Source organism: Pristiophorus japonicus, chromosome 13, assembly GCF_044704955.1.
Source record: "Pristiophorus japonicus isolate sPriJap1 chromosome 13, sPriJap1.hap1, whole genome shotgun sequence".
Taxonomy (NCBI): Eukaryota; Metazoa; Chordata; class Chondrichthyes; family Pristiophoridae; genus Pristiophorus; species Pristiophorus japonicus.
In genome coordinates, this window is record NC_091989.1 from 23,682,504 (window position 1) to 23,703,156 (window position 20,653).

At 45.8% G+C, this 20,653-nt stretch overlaps 1 protein-coding gene across 1 annotated transcript in view; it reads left to right on the forward strand.

Annotated features, from left to right (window-relative positions):
• Nucleotides 1-20,653, forward strand: part of snd1 (staphylococcal nuclease and tudor domain containing 1) — a 1,067,139-nt gene that overhangs the window by 975,872 nt on the left and 70,614 nt on the right. The window contains exon 20 of the mRNA XM_070897262.1: nucleotides 19,579-19,648. Within this exon, the coding sequence (XP_070753363.1) occupies nucleotides 19,579-19,648 (70 nt within the window). The remainder of the gene's footprint in view (nucleotides 1-19,578; nucleotides 19,649-20,653) is intronic.

Genomic DNA, 20,653 nt, shown 5'->3' on the forward strand with positions numbered 1-20,653 from the left:
CCTCATCATATGATTTTCTAAGTGCCCTGTTACCACTTCCTTAATAATGAATTCCAGCATTTTCCTGACGACTGATGTCAGGCTAACTGGCCTGTAATTCACTGTTTTCTCTCTTCCCTCCTTTCTTGCAGAGCAGTGTTACATTTGGCACCTTCCAATCCACTGGGACCATTCTAGAATCGAGGGAATCTGCAGCCACCTCTTTTAGAACCCGAGGATGTAGGCTACAGGATTTGTGGACTTTTAGTCCCTTTCATTTCTCCAGAACTTTATTTTTTACTAATATTTACTTTTAAGTTTCTCACTCTCATTAACTCCATTGATTCCCCATTATTTCTGGTATATTGTTGTGTCTTCTGTGAAAACAGAAACAAAATATTTGTTTCACATCTTTGCCATTTCCTTACTTACCATTATAACTTCTCCTGTCTCACCTCTAAGGGAGCCATGTTTACTTCTGCTACTTTCTGCCTTTTTACATACTTGTGGAAGCTCTTACCTGTTTTTATATTTATTGCTAGTTTACTTTCATATTCATTTTCTCCCTTTTCATCAATTTTTTGATCATCCTTTGCTGGTTTCTAAAACTCTCCCAATCCTCAGGATTATTACTCTTGGCAAAATTATAAGCCTCTTTTAATCTAATACTATCCTTAACCTCTTTAGTTAGCCATGGATGGATCACTTTTCCTGTGGAGTTTTTATTGCTCAATGGAATGTATATTCATTGAGAACTATGAAATATTTCTTCAAATATTCACACTTGCTTAGCTACCGTCATACCTTTTGATCTATTTGCCCAATCTACCTTAGCGAACGCACCCCTCACACCTATGTAATTGGCTTTATTTAAGTTTAATACTCAAAGATTTGGATTTAAGTACGCCACTCTCGAATTCAACGTGAAATTCTATAGCATGATCATTCTTCCATAACTGATCCCTTACTATGAGATGACACAAGAAAAGATGTAAAGAAGCCTATTCCCTGGTTGGCTCCATGACTTATTGCTCTAGGAAAATGTCTCGAATGTATTCCATGAACTCGTCCTCCAAACTAAAACTCTCCATTTATGTCTGATTATGCCTCTTTGAAACAATTTAGGACAATATTCCACATTAAAGACTTTATGGAAATGCAAGTTTTTTTTCTCTCTTTTTTTTCCTCTCTTCCTCCGCTCCCCCTCTCCCTGACCCCATTCCCTTTTTCACAAGATCACACAATAAACAAAGTTGAAAAGGCCTTTTGGCCCACTTTAGTAGATTCAATCAGAAGGAACCTGCATTGCAATATTCAAATGTTTCTTAAATGATACTAAGGTTTTACTTCTGCTACTGATTCACTGTGAAAAGGACTCTAAGCAACTTCAGGAAGACGCAAGCAAATTAGTAGATTAGATGGAGAGATGACAGATGAAATTTAATGCAGCGATATGCAAAGAATACACTATATGTAAAACTTTAAAAGGTGTAGAGGACCAGAGAGACTTGGGGGTTCAAATAGACAAATCTTTATCACCTAGAGTGGTGGCAGCAAAATCCCTGTGTACGTTTAAGATATAATTCGCAATGGGAGGTTTTAGAGTGACTCTGGATGAATGAACTGATATGAGCCGAATGGTTCTTCTCATCCGTGAAGTAATAGTTTTTTCAGAGAAACCAGCACAAGCACAGTGGGCCAGATGGCCTCCTCCTGTGCTGAAACATTATGTGCTCCACCTGAAAGACCATTCCATTGTGTGACTTTCTTTGTGTGAAGAGGAAATGCTGACAGAAATGTGCTTTGACTGGCAGCTGTCCCGTAGGTAATATTTTTCTGGTCCAAGGGTCTTACACACGTGGAAACCCATCATTGCGTTCAAGCAGATGGGTTGAAGAATTGTGGAGGCATTTTACATAGATGAGCATATGGTAATGCAGATTAAATTCTCAGCAAGTATGGAAGACAGACATGATGAATGAGCGGGAAAGGTGGAAAAAAAAGAAGTGATTTGAGTTTGATCTCAGCCATTAATGGTCAATGCAGGACAAATGTCCACAATGGTGTAATCAGGTGCTGGACTTGCATCTTGAGGGCATTTGACTACAAAAAAAAAATCAGCTTATTTTAGCACTCTCTTGGTACACCACATTTGGAATATTGTTTTCATTAGATCATTGGATGCATTGGGAAGGATTAAGAAAATAGCAACAAGCATTGATCCCAAAATCAAAACGCTGCAAATCAGCCAATAAAATTGAACTTCTTTTCATTGAAGAAAAGAATGAGGAGGGACATGATCCATGTCTTTAAATGCTGAAAGAAAGTGGAGTTGTCCCAAGCTTAATATAAAACAAAATTGTAGGACTAGAGGCCATGAGTTCAAATCTTGCGTGGTTCAAGTAAGTTTCTTTCTAAAATCACTTAGTAACACATGTCTGGAAGAGAGTAGTTAATACATTATTCATTTACATAGAAATTAGATTATTCATCAGTCTAGTTATGAATGGGCATCAGTACAGAGAGATGATGGGACTTTGTGATCGCAATCCTATTGGAACAACAGGAACATTGCCTGTGGAATGATTTGGCCAAGGTTGACTAGTTGTCCTCGAGCTTTCCTTTGAGTGTCTGAGCTTTTTCCTGAAAGCTTTTGGATGTCTATTTTCACCTTCCTCGGGAGATTAATTAGGAAAGTCTACTGATTAATGGAGTGATTGTTCTTTCCTCATTCCATACTTGGTAACCTTCAGGGCTGACATTTTTGACTATAACCACTATTTTTGTCTGCTGTCCAAAATACCTTTGCCATCATAGCTCTTAGGTTTCTTAATATAAAAGAAACACTTGCATTTATATAGTGCCTTTCAGGACATCCTAAAGCGCTTTATAACCAATTAAGTGCTTTTGAAGTGTAGTCATTGTTGTAATGTAGGAAATGTGACAGCCACTTTGCGCACAGCAAGCTCCCACAAACTGCAACATGATAATGACCAGATGATCTGTTAGTGATGTTGGTCAAGAAATAAAAGAGGGGAGAGCTCCCCAGCTATTCTTCAAAATAGTGCCATGGATCTTTTCCGTCCACCTGAGAGGGCTGTCGGGCCTTGGTTTACCGTTTCACCCAAAAGACGGCACCTCTGTCAGCGCAGCAGTCCCTCAGTACTGCACTGGGGTATCAGCCTAAACTCTGGAGTGGAATTTGAACCCACAACCTTCTGACTCTGAGGTGAGAATGCTATCCACTGAGCCACTGTTGACACGTGTATGTGACTTTTGATAACATCTCAAGCTTTTGGGTTAAACCAGGGGTTCATGCTTCCTTGAGAAGCTTCTAAGACCAATGTTCATTTATTATTTGTGATTCAGTGTTTATGCCCTCCCTGAGGAATGTGCATAATCATATCAACAGCTTACCAAATGTATCAAACAAATTCATTTGGCTTTGTATTAAAGCCAGGCTTCTGCAAATTACCAAATGCTATGGCAATGTTGAGGCAGTTGCTATGACTTGATTTGGATTCCCAGGAGATTGCCACATTTCTGGATCATGGGTATTGTAAGTTTGGCTGGCTTCCTTGAGTCAAGTTAATGGCTGAATAACAGGCTTTTGTGATGAGATGTTCCAAAAGGTAGTTGTTCACTATAGTATCCCTGAATTTTGGCACAATTACCAATAAGAATATTGGCCTGGAGTGATCAGGATCTGGCTTTGAGCCCTCCTTATGGATACACTCAACATTTCCATTCAGTTGCAGCATTGATCACAATTGATCAGCTCCGCTGGGCAGGCCACATTGTTCGCATACCAGACATGAGACTCCCAAAGCAAGCACTCTACTCGGAAATCCTTCACGGCAAACGAGCCAAAGGTGGGCAGAGGAAACGCTACACGGACATCCTCAAAGCCTCCCTGATAAAGTGCAACATCCCCACTGACACCTGGGAGTCTCTTGCCAAAGACTGCCCTAAGTGGAGGAAGTGCATCCGGGAAGGCGCTGAGCATCTCATCGCCGAGAGCATACAGAAATCAAGCGCAGGCAGCGGAAAGAGTGTGCGGCAAACCTGTCCCACCCACCCCTTTCCCTCAACGACTATCTGTCCCATCTGTGACAGGGACTATGGTTCTCATATTGGACTGTTCAGCCACCTAAGGACTAATTTTAAGAGTGGAAGCAAGTCTTCCTCGATTCCGAGGGACTGCCTATGATGATGATGACTACAGGAACCAGTGTAAAGGGCAAGGAGCACAGGCAGCTGGAAGTGAATAGTCCTGATACTAGGAGCACACCTTGCAAGGCTGGTCATGTTGGGCAGGCTGTCGTGCTGGAAATGTTTTAATATAGTTATTAGTTCCACAAGATTTCAAATTAACTTGGTCAAAAGTCTTCATCATTTCCAGCACTTCTCCACAAAGGTGTACAAGTGTGTGGTTATCCAATCATCATCATAGGCAGTCCCTTGTATCGAGGATGACTTGCTTCTACACCAAAAAGGGATGAGTTCACAGGTGTTTCAATGAAGACCTAATATTCCAGATCCCGAACTACATCCTGAAGGGTGGAAGATGCCTATGTGTGGATTTTTTTAACGTGTGATGGCCATTGCACACCAGCCACCACACGGGCTTGACAGAGCTAGGTCTTGGTCCAGTGACAGGGATTAACCAAGACAACTGGAGACCAGCTCTGCTGCACGGAACTAGTGCGTACACATATCGCAGTATGGGCTGGTCCGTGCTGCCCCTGGGCCCTTGCTTCTTCTGGCCCCAAACTCACTCCTCTCCTGGGTCCCGATCGTATCGCTCCACAATCACTCGCCGCTCCTGTGCCTCAACCTTGCCATTCCTGCTGTACCTGTCCATGCTCCAATCAGTGACCTGGATCTTGGTGACATCCAATCCAGTCGCTAATATGTCCTTACTATACAGTATAAATGCACACGAGGCCCATACTTGAGAGAAGATCACTCTGTGACCAGTAACCTTTATTCGCCAGCACTGAAGTGAAGAAGATGGGTGGAGCTTCCCCTTTTATACCTGAAAGTCCAGGTTAGGAGTGTCTCCCACAAGTTCACTACCTAGTGGTCAGCGTTCTCACGGTGTACAACTTAGGTCAGTTTATACATGGATTACAATGACCGTTGAATACATGACATCACCTCCCCCCCCGCCCCCCCCCAAAGTCTTATTGGGATCACGGGTTAAGTCTCTCTGGTGGTTTACGCTTCCTTGTAGAGCGCCTGAGTTGGGGCTCCGGTTGTTGGGCGCTGGCCTGAGTGTCTGCTGTTTGCGGTGCCTCAGGCCTGTCCGGACTGCCCACAGAGACTGGGCTCTCCTCCACTTGGTTCCGGTGTTCGGTCACCTGTGGTGGAGTGAACTCTACATCGTGTTCTTCCTCTGCTTCTTCTATGGGGTTGCTGAACCTCCTTTTTGTTTGATCCACGTGTTTGCGGCAGATTTGTCCATTGGTAAGTTTAACTACCAGAATCCTATTCCCCTCGTTGGCAATCACAGTGCCTGTGAGCCATTTGGGCCCTGCAGCAGTGTTGAGGACAAAGACAGGGTCATTGACATCAATACATCGCGCCCTCGCATTCCCGTCATGGTAGTCACATTGTGACCGGCGCCTGCTCTCAACAATTTCTTTCATGGTGGGGTGTATAAGGGATAACCTGCTTTTGAGCGTCCTTTTCATTAGCAGCTCTGCGGGTGGAACTCCTGTGAGCAAGTGTGGTCGGGATCTATTGGTCAACAGGAGGCGTGATAAGCGGCTTTGTAGGGAACCCCCTTGGATTCTGAGCATCCACTGTTTGATTATCTGCACTGCTCGTTCCGCCTGGCCATTTGACATGGTTGATACAATTTCCTGCCATGAAGTCCTGGAATTCAATCCATACTTGAGAGAAGGTCACTCTGTGACCAGTAACCTTTATTAGCCAGCACTGAAGTGAAGAAGGTGGGTGAAGCTTCCCCTTTTATACCTGAAAGTCCAGGTTAGGAGTGGCTCCCACAAGTTCACCACCTAGTGGTCAGTGTTCTCACGGTGTACAACTTAGGTCAGTTTATACATGGGTTACAATGACAGTTGAATACATGACAGTCGCCCTCTTTGCTGCCGTCACCTTCCTGCACCAGCTCGCGCTGTACCTTGCAGTGGTATGCCGCCAAGCTGCTCCAGGCCGCTGCTCACCGCTCCTTTTAAGGCCCAGACCTGCCGCTGATGGTCTCTCGCAGGTCGGGGCTGCCATGCTGCTCCAGGCCACCGCACGCCGCTCCTTTTGTGGCCCTGACCTGTTGCTGATGGTCTCTCGTGGGTGTACCCACAGTACACACACAAAAGAGATTGACTGTAAACAAAGCTAAACTCAGGAGGTTGTGGGATTTTCAAGTGTTTGGCTCTGCTTAAGTTTCCTCTTCCCAAGTGTGTACCGTTCCACCGCTCCGAAAATCTTATCAAATATTGGATAATAACCTTTTGTAAAGAACAAAGAACTGATATTTGTTTTGGATCAATTATTGACTGACAGCAATTGTTAGAATCATCTTTTCAGTTACAGGCAGATCCCAAAAACAACACTAGATTTTGACACATGTTGACTTACAGTGCTTCTCTGTGATGCTGGATTACTTAAGGGGGCCTAACATAATCCTGCAACACATCACCACTGAGGAAACAGAGCGCAAATAGGTTGCTCACTGTGTCTAGTTCTCACCCTTCCCTTAGGACCTGTAGAGATCAAACTCATTTCCCTTTACTGAACTGGTAATCTGGCAGTTTCCTTTCCTGACTATCCACTGATTCTGCTTTTATTGTACCAGTTGGACAGTCCGGTCCATCTGTTAATAAATAATAAGCACAAGGTTTGATTCTCAGTTACCGACTGCTGGGAAATGTGTAGATGCTCAGTGAATGCAGAATAAAACTTGGATGTGATGCTCCCCATAGTCAAGCAGTCGGAGGCACACTAACATGAATGGCTACTTTGTCAAGGCCCTGGAGGACTAGTGATACTGTGGATCCACCAGACCAGCCCCACCAAGCACCTGAAGCAAAGAGGAAAAACAATCTTTTTGTGTGCGATTTTTCATCTTAAGCACATGCAAGGGAGATTGGGATTTTAAACCGAGAAATCTTTAGATTTTTTTTCAATTTGGTGAAACCACAAACAACAGAGCCATTCAGACTCATTATAATTATTGGTTAAGGAAAATCTAGTTTTGGCACTGTTCTTACCAGCTTATTGGCACTACTCAATAAATGAGAATGAAAATATAAGCTGGCTTGGCTTAGTGGTAGCACTCTGCCTCTGAATCGAAAGTTTGTAGGTTCAAGCTCCATTCAAGGGACTTGAACACCTAATATTGACTGACATTTCAGTGCAGTACTGAAGGAGTGAGATGCAATATTAAAGCGAGGTCCTGGTCTGTCTGTTTAGTTGACGGAAGATCCCATGGTACAGCTCAAGGAAGAGCAGGGGAGGTTTACTGGTGTCCTGGCTAACATTTATCCCTAACCAGCACCACCAAAATACATCAACGGGGCATTTATCTCATTGCTGTATGTGGGACCTTGTGCATAACTAGACTGTCACATTTGCCTACAAACCTCATCCATGTCTTTGTTACCGCCATACTTGACTATTCCAATGCTCTCCTGGCCAGCCTCCCACCTTGCATCCTCTGTAAACTTGAACTCATCCAAAACTCTGCTGCCCATAAATCACAACAAGTTCCGTTCACCCGTCACCCCTGTGCTCGCTGACCTACACTGGTTCTCAGTCTGGCAATGCCTCAATTTTAAAATTCTCATCCTTGTTTTCAAAACCCTAAGCTCTAAAATTCCCTCCATAAATTCTACCTCCCTCTCCTCCTTTTAAGACGCTCCTTAAAATCTACCTCTGTCCAAACTTCGTCATCTATCTTATTATCTCCTTATCACCTTGGTGTCATATTTGACCCTGAAATGAGCTATCGACCACGTATCCGCAACATAACTAAGACCGCCTATTTTCACCTCTAACATCACCCGTCTCCACCCTTGCCGAAGCTCAAATGCTGCTGAAGCCCTCATCCATTCCTTTGTTACCTCTAGACTTGACTATGCCAACGCACTCCTCGCTGGCTTCCCACATTCTACCCTATGTAAACTAGAGGTGATTCAAAACTCGGCTGCCTGTGTCCTAACTCACACGAAATCCCGCTCACCCATCATCCCTGTGCCCGCTGACCTACATTGGCTCCCGGTTAAGCAACGCCTCAATTTCAAAATTCTCATCCTTGTTTTCATGGCCTCGCCCCTCCCTATCTCTGTAATCTCCTCCAGCCCCACAACCCTGACATATGAAGAAAGACTGGATCGACTAGGCTTATATTCACTGGAATTTAGAAGAATGAGAGGGGATCTCATAGAAACATATAAAATTCTGATGGGATTGGACAGGTTAGATGCAGGAAGAATGTTCCCGATATTGGGAAAGTCCAGAACCAGGAGTCACAGTCTAAGGATAAGGGCTAAGCCATTTAGGACCGAGATGAGGAGAAACTTCTTCACTCATAGAATTGTCAACCTGTGGAATTCTCTACCACAGAAAGTTGTGCCAGTTCATTAGATATATTCAAAAGGGAGATAGATGTGACCCTTACGGCTAAAGGGATCAAGGGGTATGGAGAGAAAGCAGGAATGGGGTACTGAAATTGCATGATCAGCCATGATCATATTGACTGGTGGTGCAGGCTCGAAGGGCCAAATGGCCTACTCCTGCATCTATTTTCTATGTTTCTATATAACCCCCGAGATGTCTAATTCTGCCCTCTGAGCATCCCTGATTATAATTGCTCAACCATTGGTGGCCGTGCCTTCTGTTGCCTATGCCCCAAGCTCTGGAATTCCCTGCCTTAAACTCTCCACCTCTCTACCTACCTCTCTTTCCTCCTTCAAGACGTTCCTTAAAACCTACCGCTTTCCTGCACTAATCTCTCCTTATGCAGCTCGGTGTCTCATTTATCTCCGTACTCCTGTGAAGTGCCTCGGGACGTTTCATTACGTCAAAGGCACTATATAAATACTTGTTGTTATGATGTGGCTCGGTGTCAAATCTTGTCTGATAGTGCTCATGTGAAGCATCATGGGATATTTTACTATGTTAAAGGCACTATATAAATGCAAGTAATTGTTTCGTGAAAACACTGCAAAATAATTATTTGCCGATGAAGCTTCTTCCTTAAAATGTATAGCTCGGTTGGTAAATGCACAAGTTACGTGGCTCTCAGCTATTTGGAAAGGAAGGTCTTGGATTCTGTCTCAGATTTGATTCCATATGTTGAGTCCGTTCACCTCAGGCTGGAGAGGCTATGACTGGAGTGATGCTACATTCATTTCCAGTATTGCTGAGGAAAAATCAGCCCGGGCTCTTTCCGATCACTATCCAGAGACATCTGCAGAAAGGTGCTCATGTATGGATGTTGGGTGAGAGCAGATCAGGTTATCCTGTGCTGCCCTACACACCCTTTACCCTGCAGTTGAATAGTCTGCCAACTCTATCTAGGCTCGCACATAAAGAATGACAATTGGATGAGGCACTGATTGCTGGCACTTCCTGAGCAACCATAGCCCAGCAAGAGTCAGCATCGTCAAGACAGGAGGGGAGAAAATTAGATGGCTCATTGGATGTTTAAATTCCTATTATTAGACTTGTGGCATCAGTACAACCACATGGAGCGATGAGTGAAATGCAAACTGCCATGTGTTTTGAGGACATATTTGATGATAAAGCAGTTTGTTCAGGAAACATTTACCTGTACCAACATTTTCTGCAAACTTCAAATACACAAAAATAATCAATGAATCAGCAGATACCCTCTCAAAGTGTAACATTAGTTCGGTACTCTCTGAGTGTAATATTAAACACTTACTCTATCGGAGTGTAATTATGGGTTTGGTACCCTCTCGGAGTGGAATATGGGATATGTTGTGTATGGAGAAAGAGTCAGACTGAACACTGAGCTCAAAGTAAAGTGTGACTGTAGTCTTTTATTGCAGGTCTCCAGAGTGCCTCTCCAACCTGTGAAGCCTCCTTAAATATTTGTGCTCCCAAGGGATTATGGGATCCCTTGGGACTCCAGGGGATGAGCCCTCTGGTGGCTGTACAGAGTAAATACAAGTATACATATATAACAGGATAGTCATGTGGGATAGTCATCTATGACATAAGAGCATAAGAAATAGGAGCAGGAGTATGCCATTTGGCTCCTCGAGCCTGCTCCACCATTCAATAAGACCATGATCTGATCCTGTCCTCAACTCCACTTCTCTGCTCGCTCCCCATTACCCTTGACTTCCTTATCATTCAAAAATCTTATCTCCACCTTAAATATATTCAAAGACCCAACCTCCACAGCTCTCTGGGGTAGAGAATTCCAAAGATTCATGACCCTCTGAGAGAACTCATTCCTCCTCAATTCTCTTTTAAATGAGCGACCCCTTATTCTGAAGCTATGCCCCCTACTTCTAGATTCCCCCATGAGGGGAAACATCCTCTCTGCATCTACCCTGTCAAGCCCCCTCAGAATCTTATATGTTTCAATAAGATCACCTCTCATTCTTCTAAACTCCAAAGAGTATAGGCCCAACCTGCTCAACCTTTCTTCATATGATAACCCCTTCATCTCAGGAATCAACCTCATGAACCTTCTCTGAACTGCCTCCAATACAAGTATATCCTTCCTTAAATAAGGAGACCAAAACTGTATGCAGTACTCCAGATGTGGTCTTACCAACACCCTATACAGTTGGAGCAGGACTTCCCTACTTTTATACTTTCATCCCCTTTGCAATAAAGGCCAGAATTCCAGCATCCTTCCTGATTACTTGCTGTACCTGCAAGCTACCTTTTTGCGTTTCATGCACAAGAACCCCCAGATCCCTCTGTACTACAGCATTTTGTAATCGCTCCCCATTTAAATAATAATTTGCTTTTTTATTTTTCCTACCAAAGTGGATAACGTCACATTTTCCCACATTGTAGTCCATCTGCCAAATTTTTGCCCACTCACTGAGCCTATCTATATTCCTTTGTAGATTTTTTGCGTCATCCTCGCAACTGGCTTTCCCACCTATCTGTATCATCAGCAAACTTGGCTACATTACACTCAGTCCCTTCATCCAAGTCATTAATATAAATTGTAAATAGTTGAGGCCCCAGCACTGACCCCTGTGGCACCCCACTAGTTACAATTTGCCAAACTGAAAATAACCCATTTATCCCAACTCTCTGTTTTCTGTTAGTTAGCCAATCCTCTATCCACGCTAATGACCAAATTGACATCATGGCATTGATGGATTCATGATTGAAGGGTGCTGAAACTTTTCCCCTTAATGAAGCTTCCCTACCTGGCTATACTTTCCACTATATTCCACGCCCAAACTGCTGTGGTGGTGGTGTGGCCCTTATATCTAAATCACACCTTGGTCTGTCTCCTTACTCCTCTGGCAGCTTCTCCTCCTTTGAGCATCTCACCTTGTTCTACCCCTCATGTCTCTTTTAAAATCCTTATTCTGTACTGCCTACCCAATACCACACCAACTTTCTCAATGGAATAGCTTCTCTGCTTTCCTCCCTCTGCACCGAGTGACTTCTCATCCTTTGTAATTTCAAACTTCATCTCAACTCATCTTGCTCTCTCTCCTCTGAGTTCACTGCCCTCCTTTCCTCCCTTAATCGCTCCCTTAATGTCAACTCCTCCACCCATATACATGGCCACCCCCTTGATCTTATCATCACACGTGGCCTCGCCATCCCCTCCGTAATAGATAAGGCAATCTCTAACCATTTCCTTATATCACACTCTACCCATATTCCACTTCTCCCTCTTAACCCCACTTATTTTTGTATCCACCCCTGGAAAAAAAACTCTCCCTCAAGTCCCTTACCATTGCACTTTCTAATTCCCAACTACCTAGCTTAGCACTAATATTTTCCATGAGATCTCTGCAGCTACTGACTTACTAAATCACATTCTCTCCACCACCTTTGATGTCCTTGTCCCCTCCTGTTACACCCTCAACTCTGCTCCCTTCAGTCTAAAGAATGCAAACATGAACGTCTTTGGCAGATAGCTGGCCTAATCATCCATCACCAGATTTGGCTAGATTTATATATCGCACTACCGGGTCCTGGTCTCCATCACTAAAACCGCCCACTATTCTAAGATTATCCAGGATGGCAAAAATAACACCAGGCTTCTCTTCTCCACCATCTTCTCAAACCAACCCCCACCGCTCCCCTCTCAGGCCTCTCTTCCCTCACCGCCAACAATAAATCTGAGGAACTCTCAGACTTCTTTGTTAAAAAGATCGACAATATCCATTGAACTGCTTCTGCTTTCAATTTCCTCCCTCCCCATAGCCCACCGGACCTTACTTCCTCTCCGTTTTCCCCTTGCCCTAACCCTAAATTTTGCATATTTCTCTCCCATCTCCCACCTCTTGCTCATCTTGTCAAAGCTCATCTTGTCAATGAGACCTACCTCCTGCTCTCTCAACCATATTCCTACTAAATTGCTGACAACCCAACTTTCCTTCCTGGCTCACATGTTGGCGGATATTGTTAACAGTTCTCTCTCCGAGTATTTTCCCCCTTTCCTTCAAAACTGCCGTCATCACCCCTCTACTCAAAAAAAAAACAATGCTTGACCCTTCCATCATTACAAACTATTGCTCCAACTTCTCAAGTTCTTTAACGTGTTGTCACTTCCCAAATCCATGCCCACCTTTCCCAAAACTCCTTGTTTGAATCTCTCCAAACAGGCTTCCGCCCCACCAGAGCACTGAAACTGTTCTTAGCAAAAGTCACAAATTCATAGGCGGTCCCTCGAACGAGGATGACTTGCTTCCACGAGTTCACAAGTGTTTCGATGAAGGATCCGATGTTCCAGTCCTGAACTCCAATTGAGGGGCTGGAAGATGTCTGTGCGTGAATTTTTTTAACGTGTGGTGACCGTTGCACACCAACCACCACACGGGCTTGACAGAATTAATCCTTTATTCAGTGGCAAGGGTTAACCAGGACGACTGGAGACCTGCTCTGCTGCACGGACCTAGCGCGCACATATCGCAGTGTGGGTTGACCCACGTTATCCCTGGGCCCTCAGCTCTTCTGGAACCTGTCCCTCATCTGTCGCACCTCTGCCACGATCTCTCACTGCTCCTCCGCCATGAACATTCACCGCATCTCGCCACAAACACTCGCTGCTCATCCGCCCCGACCTTCCCACCCCTCTGTATCGGGGCACTACCGATGTTCCAGTCCAGGCTCCAAAAGGCAACCAGGGTTTTGATGGCGTTGCCCATCTCAAAATCGTCGCATACTTGGAGCAGCTCGCGATGGAGGTTGATGTGGTATGCCGCTCCAGCACTTTTATAGCCCGACCTGCGGAGCTGTTCTCTCGCAGGTCGGGGGTCCAGGATGTCCCAGGCCCGCCGCTCCAGCTCTTTCAATACAGTGTGGAACTAGTCACATACAAGCCAGATCTGACAGGAGTGGCAGTTCTCTCCGCTGAAGGACATTTGTGAACCACTTGGATTTTGACAACAATCCAACAGTATGGTCATTTCTTTGCTGTTAGCCCACAATTTACCAGATTAATTGAATTCAATCTTCCAACTTGCTATGGTGGGAATTTAAACTCATGACTTCACTAGTCTTTTACATTTTACATTTTACACAAATTACATCCTAATTCATCTCGGAGTGTAATCTGGGACAGTCACCCTCTCGGAGTGTAATCTGGGACAGTCACCCTCTCGGAGTGTAATCTGGGACAGTCACCCTCTCGGAGTGTAATCTGGGACAGTCACCCTCTCGGAGTGTAATCTGGGACAGTCACCCTCTCGGAGTGTAATCTGGGACAGTCACCCTCTCGGAGTGTAATCTGGGACAGTCACCCTCTCGGAGTGTAATCTGGGACAGTCACCCTCTCGGAGTGTAATCTGGGACAGTCACCCTCTCGGAGTGTAATCTGGGACAGTCACCCTCTCGGAGTGTAATCTGGGACAGTCACCCTCTCGGAGTGTAATCTGGGACAGTCACCCTCTCGGAGTGTAATCTGGGACAGTCACCCTCTCGGAGTGTAATCTGGGACAGTCACCCTCTCGGAGTGTAATCTGGGACAGTCACCCTCTCGGAGTGTAATCTGGGACAGTCACCCTCTCGGAGTGTAATCTGGGACAGTCACCCTCTCGGAGTGTAATTTGGGACCGTCACCCTCTCGGCGTGTAATCTGGGACCGTCACCCTCTCGGAGTGTAATCTGGGACCGTCACCCTCTCGGAGTGTAATCTGGGACCGTCACCCTCTCGGAGTGTAATCTGGGACCGTCACCCTCTCGGAGTGTAATCTGGGACCGTCACCCTCTCGGAGTGTAATCTGGGACCGTCACCCTCTCGGAGTGTAATCTGGGACCGTCACCCTCTCGGAGTGTAATCTGGGACCGTCACCCTCTCGGAGTGTAATCTGGGACCGTCACCCTCTCGGAGTGTAATCTGGGACCGTCACCCTCTCGGAGTGTAATCTGGGACCGTCACCCTCTCGGAGTGTAATCTGGGACCGTCACCCTCTCGGAGTGTAATCTGGGACCGTCACCCTCTCGGAGTGTAATCTGGGACCGTCACCCTCTCGGAGTGTAATCTGGGACCGTCACCCTCTCGGAGTGTAATCTGGGACCGTCACCCTCTCGGAGTGTAATCTGGGACCGTCACCCTCTCGGAGTGTAATCTGGGACCGTCACCCTCTCGGAGTGTAATCTGGGACCGTCACCCTCTCGGAGTGTAATCTGGGACCGTCACCCTCTCGGAGTGTAATCTGGGACCGTCACCCTCTCGGAGTTTAATCTGGGACCGTCACCCTCTCGGAGTGTAATCTGGGACCGTCACCCTCTCGGAGTGTAATCTGGGACCGTCACCCTCTCGGAGTGTAATCTGGGACCGTCACCCTCTCGGAGTGTAATCTGGGACCGTCACCCTCTCGGAGTGTAATCTGGGACCGTCACCCTCTCGGAGTGTAATCGGGGACCGTCACCCTCTCGGAGTGTAATCGGGGACCGTCACCCCCTCGGAGTGGAATCGGGGACCGTCACCCCCTCGGGGTGTAATCGGGGACCGTCACCCCCTCGGGGTGTAATCTGGGACCGTCACCCCCTCGGGGTGGAATCGGGGACCGTCACCCCCTCGGGGTGGAATCCGGGACCGCCACCCCCTCGGGGTGGAATCCGGGACCGCCACCCCCTCGAGGTGGAATCCGGGACCGCCACCCCCTCTGAGTGGAATCTGGGACAAGTACTCGTTGGGAATGAAATGGCGGATGGACCCTGCTAAGAGCAGAGCACCAAGGAGATGTCTGCTCAGAAAAAACACTGAGCTCTGTTCTGGAGCAGTGAGAAATTTCCACCCAATGTGCAGGAAAGCTGAAAGCTGGACGTTTTTAATAATAATAACTTTTATTTATATAGCGCCTTTAATGTATTAAAATGTCCCAAGTCACTTCACAACAGTGTTACAGATAAATTTGACACCGAGCCACAGAAGAAATTAAGTCAGATAATCAAAAGCTTGTTTAAAGAGGTAGGTTTTAATGAGCGTCATAAAGGAGGGTAGAGAGGTGTTAGAGGTTTAGGGAGGGAGTTCCAGAGCTTAGGGCCCAGGCAGCTGGAGGCACGTCCACGTCCATTGAAGCAGTTATAATGAGGGATGTTCAAGAGGCCAGAATTTGAGGAGCGCAGACATCTTGTGGGATTGTGAGGCTGAAAAAGATTGCAGAGATAGGGAGGGGAGTTCATGGAGTGATTTGTAAACAAGGATGAGAATTTTGAAATTGAGGCGTTTTTTAACTGAGAGCCAATGTCGGTCAGAAAGCACAGGGGTGATGGGTGATCTTGGTGCGGGTTAGTGCACAGGCTGCTGAGTTTTGGATGACTTCAAGTTTACGTAGTGTGCAATGTGGAAGGCTGGCCAGGAGGGAGTTGGAGTAGTCAAGTCTAGAGGTAACAAAGGCATGAATGAGGGTTTCAGCAGCAGAAGAGCTGAGGCAGGGGCAGAGGCGGGCAATGTTACGGAGGTGGAAAAAGGCGGTTTAGTTATGCCGCAGATATATGGCTGGAAACTCATTTTAGGGTCAAATATGACACCTAGGTTGCGAACAGTCTTGTTCACCCTCAGATTGATGCTAGGGAGAAGGATAAAGTCAGTGGTTACAGTACGCAGTTTGTGGCGGGGCCAAAAATAATGGCTTCGGTCTTCCCAATATTTAATTGGAGAAAATTTCTGCTCATCCAGTACTGGATGTCGGACAAGCAATCTGACAATTTAGATACCAAGCAGGGGTGGAAGGGTATCATCAGCGTACATGTGGAAACTGACTCAGTGTTTTCGGATGATATCGCCAAGGGACAGCATATAGATGAGAAATAAGAGGGGACCAAGGACAGATCCTTGGGAGACACCAGAGGCAACGATGCGGGAATGGCTACGATTCGATAGATAAGAATGGAACCAGGCGAGTGCAGTCTCACCTAGCTGGACATTAGTGAAGAGGCGTTGGGAGGAGGATGGACTGGTTAGCTGTGTCAAAGGCTGTAGAGGGACGAGAGGGATCGTTTACCTTTTGTCACAGTCACAAAGGATGTCATTTGTGATTTTGATGAGAGCAGTTTCGGTACTAATCATCATAGACAGTCCCTCAAAATCGAGGAAAACTTGCTTCCACTTTGAAAGTGAGCTCTTAGGTGACTGAACAATCCAATATGGGAATTACAGTCTCTGTCACAGGTGGGACAGACAGTGGTTGAAGGAAAGGGTGGCTGGGACTGGTTTGCCGCACGCTCCTTCCGCAGCCTACGTTTGTTTTCTGCATGCTGTCGGCGATGAGACTCGAGGTGCTTAGTACCCTCCCGGATGCACTTCTTCCATTTAGGGCAGTCTTTGGCCAGGGACTCCCAGGTGTCAGTGGGGATGTTGCATTTTATCAAGGAGGCTTTGAGGGTGTCTTTGATACATTTCCTCTGCCCACCTTGGGCTCGCTTGCCATGTAGGAGTTCCAAGTAGAGCACTTGCTTTGGGAGTCTTGTGTCAAGCATGCGAACAATGTGGTCAGTGCTTCAATGCTGGGGATGTTGGCCTGATCGAGGACGCTAACGTTGGTGCGTCTGTCTTCCCAGAGGATTTGCAGGATCTTGCGGAGCTACATTGAAGGGATTCAAACATTGAATTCATGGAAAGATGATCACGGATTTTGGAGGATTTAGATTTGGACTTGATTTAATATCACAGTTCCATAAGGTGGGCAGAAATATCATGCAGCAGGCGGGGACATTTACTGCTTGCTGCTTTATACAGCTGACAAAGCTAGAAACAGGAAATGGCAAAGCCAGGCTATCATTCTAAGCAGCACAGCTCATTGCTCTGCAGCAACTGCAGGGGGGAGCCTGTGTCTGCTACACTGAAACAGGACTGCAGGGCTCTGCCTGGGAATCATGGCATGCAGTTAATGAAATTACCTTTACATAGAATTCTAGCTCTCCCAATAACATTTTGTGGTGTGCTGCTGAGCCAGATAGGCCTGTAAGCTCACAGGTTGCATCCCTGGGTCTGTGCCATTAAGGTGCTGTGGTTGCCCCCAAGTGACCATCGGCAGTGGCGAGAACATGTCGGCTAGGATTCCCACTCCAGTTCAGTGTTTACTGATCCCCAACTCACAAGTGTATGTTAATGTCGGCTAAGAGCTGTTGAGGCCCACCATGATCAAATAGGTTGTCAATGCTCATCGCTGAGGCTATTGAATGTGGAGTGAGCACTAGGGTGAGGCACTGGAACATTGCCAGTATCTGATGATGATAGTACTGCACCACATTTCTCACTGCTCCAGTATCATGACTCTGCTCCTTTAGCGAGAGTGGGGAATAAGAAAGGAAATGAGGCAGGGGAAAACAGCCAACACTGACACGGAGTTGAATGCACGTCCTTCATTGTGTTTACTGCTGCACTAAATTCCCCTGCAACCGACAGCAAATGCCTGGTTCTCTTGCTGTCAACTACAGTTAGAAATATAAACTGCCTGGTTTTACCTTATTACAGCGGCAGCATGGTTCTTGCGAGCTGTGATCAGGTTTGATGGCTTCACTTCTGCCTGATAGTTGACTTGATCGCAGCAAGCCCAGCTTCCTCCCTCGCATCCGATCCCTCCCAAACATCAATGTCTCTGATCCCACCTCTCTCCCTCTTTTAACAAAACACTAACCTATGCCTTTACTGTCTCCAGGCTTGATGACCCCAATGCTCTTCTTGCCTCTTCCACACTCTAACTTGCTCAGAACACTACGGCCCACATCCTGACTGTGACTCCCACCCTGCTGATCTCTTCCAGTCATACGTCCCTGCGCTCGCTATCCACTCCTCTAAAAACATAAGAATTAGGAGCAGGAGGAGGCCATTCAGCCCCTCGGGCCTGCTCTGCCATTCAGTAAGATAATGGCTGATCTTCTACCTTAACTCCACTTTTCTGTACTGTCCTTATATCCCTTGATTCCCTTAATATCCAAAAATCTATCGATCTCTGTCTTGAATATACTCAAATACTGAGCCTCCACAGCCCTCGGTCCTAAATGGTCGACCCCTTATTCTGAGACTGTAAACCCTGGTTTAAGCCCTGTAAGCCTTCTGTATGTTTCAATGAGATCACCTCTCATTCTTCTAAACTCGAGAGACTATATCCCATTCTACTCAAATCTCTCCTCATAGGACAATCCTCCCATCCCAGGAATCAGTCTGATGAACCTTCGTTGCACTCCCTCTATGGCAAGTATATCCTTCCTTATGCAAGGATACCAAAACTGTACACACAACTCCAGGTGCCGTCTCAGCAGGGCCCTATATAATTGCAGTAAGATGTATTTACTCATACTCATCCTCTTGTAATAAAGGCCAACATACCATTTGCTTTCTTAATTGCTTGCTGTACCTGCATGTTAACTTTCAGTGATTTGTGTACAAGGACCACAAATGTTGTGCACCAACATTTCCCAATCTCTCACCATTTAAAAAATACTCTGCTTTTCTATTTTTCCTACCAAAGTGGATAACTTCACATTTCTCCACATTATATTCCATTAGCTATGTTCTTGCCCTATTCACTTAGCCTGATGGCAGCTTACTCTTCGCTCTCTGCTCCCCCATTGACGACCACTACTCTAACCACTGCCCCTGCCCTTTGAAATTCCCTCCTTCATCACCTTGCAGACAGACAGAACTTGAAAATCTCCGAGACATCTCACTGCGCATGAGCACTGTAGAAATGTAACTTGGTGAAAATGTAAATGGGAGAGTGGTGCTGGAAGGCCTGGTTAATGCAAAACAGGAGCTGCAATCTAAAAGCAGCTTTATCAAAACCAGACAGCACCATTGAAGCAGCAGTCACTATTGTGCCTCCCCTACTTATGTTATTTGCGTGGCAGCAGGGGCTGAAGGCCAGATCTCAGCAGCAGGCCTCGCTATAAGCTGGTCCTAGACCAACTCATTGTCTCACTAATCCCAATGTTATGTTTTCAAAACAGGTACAGAGCCCGAGTGGAAAAGATTGAGTCGCCTTCCAAAGTCCATGTTTTCTACATTGATTACGGTAACGTAAGTACCCGAAGTCTGTCAGCTCCTTCACCCAGCACCCTCCTGGTGACTATCCTATATGGGTCTCCTCCAGAAGTGGAAACATCTTCTCTATGTCTACCCTAATAAACCCTTTCATAATCTTAATGATCTTTATCACCGGTACGAGTATGAAATGGTCAGTGCAGGGAACAAAAAACCTTTCAACAATATTAGTTACATCGCAAAAGAAAAGGAGTGAAAAACTGAAGTGGCCAACGCCTCGATCCTGTTACAGGTATCGTTTCCCCTCTGGTGATGAAATGGGATTATTTGCAACTAACGTGCCTCACGTTTGATGCCCATGCTACTTCTGCCACAGACCATGATTGCATAAATTTTCTCCTCTTTGAATTTGAATTAAAAAGTTATTCCTTTTCAGTTGTGATTCTCCTTCCAACAGGAACGCTTATTAATTTTTTTTTCCTATCGATCAAATGTAGCCTCAACCCAGTCATACACAGTGCTGTGTTAATCATCCCCCTCCAAAAAGAAGGGAACACATTGCAATTGCAGCTTGCTGCTTTTACAGAAGAGTGATCGAACATTCACTTCCAGTTAGTGTGCTTCACTGAGTTCAACATATCCAGTCCCTGCAGATAAGAGGCAGCCATCTCTGGGAATAGCAAATATTTTAGCTCATTCCTTTTTCAAATTGGTTAAGTAATTACTGGAACAAGTGTATTATCTGCTCAGAGACCTGACATTTCCACCGCTCTCTGGAATTTTAGGCAGTGCTGTGATACTGGGAAAGAGGGTTCATGTTGTGCTGCATGCAGGGATGTCTTCCCACGACAAATCACTCCCGCCCCCCCCCTAATGATTTTAGCAGAGAGTCAGCATCCCCTTTCCTCCTCTCCTGCTCTTTTCATTGTTTTGTAAAGGAACAAGGACCCCTGCCTGTCAGTCTTGTTTTGAGAAAGCTCACGAGAAATTTCTAAAAAAAAACAATGGGACATCAGGATCTTCAGTTTAATGGAATTCCAC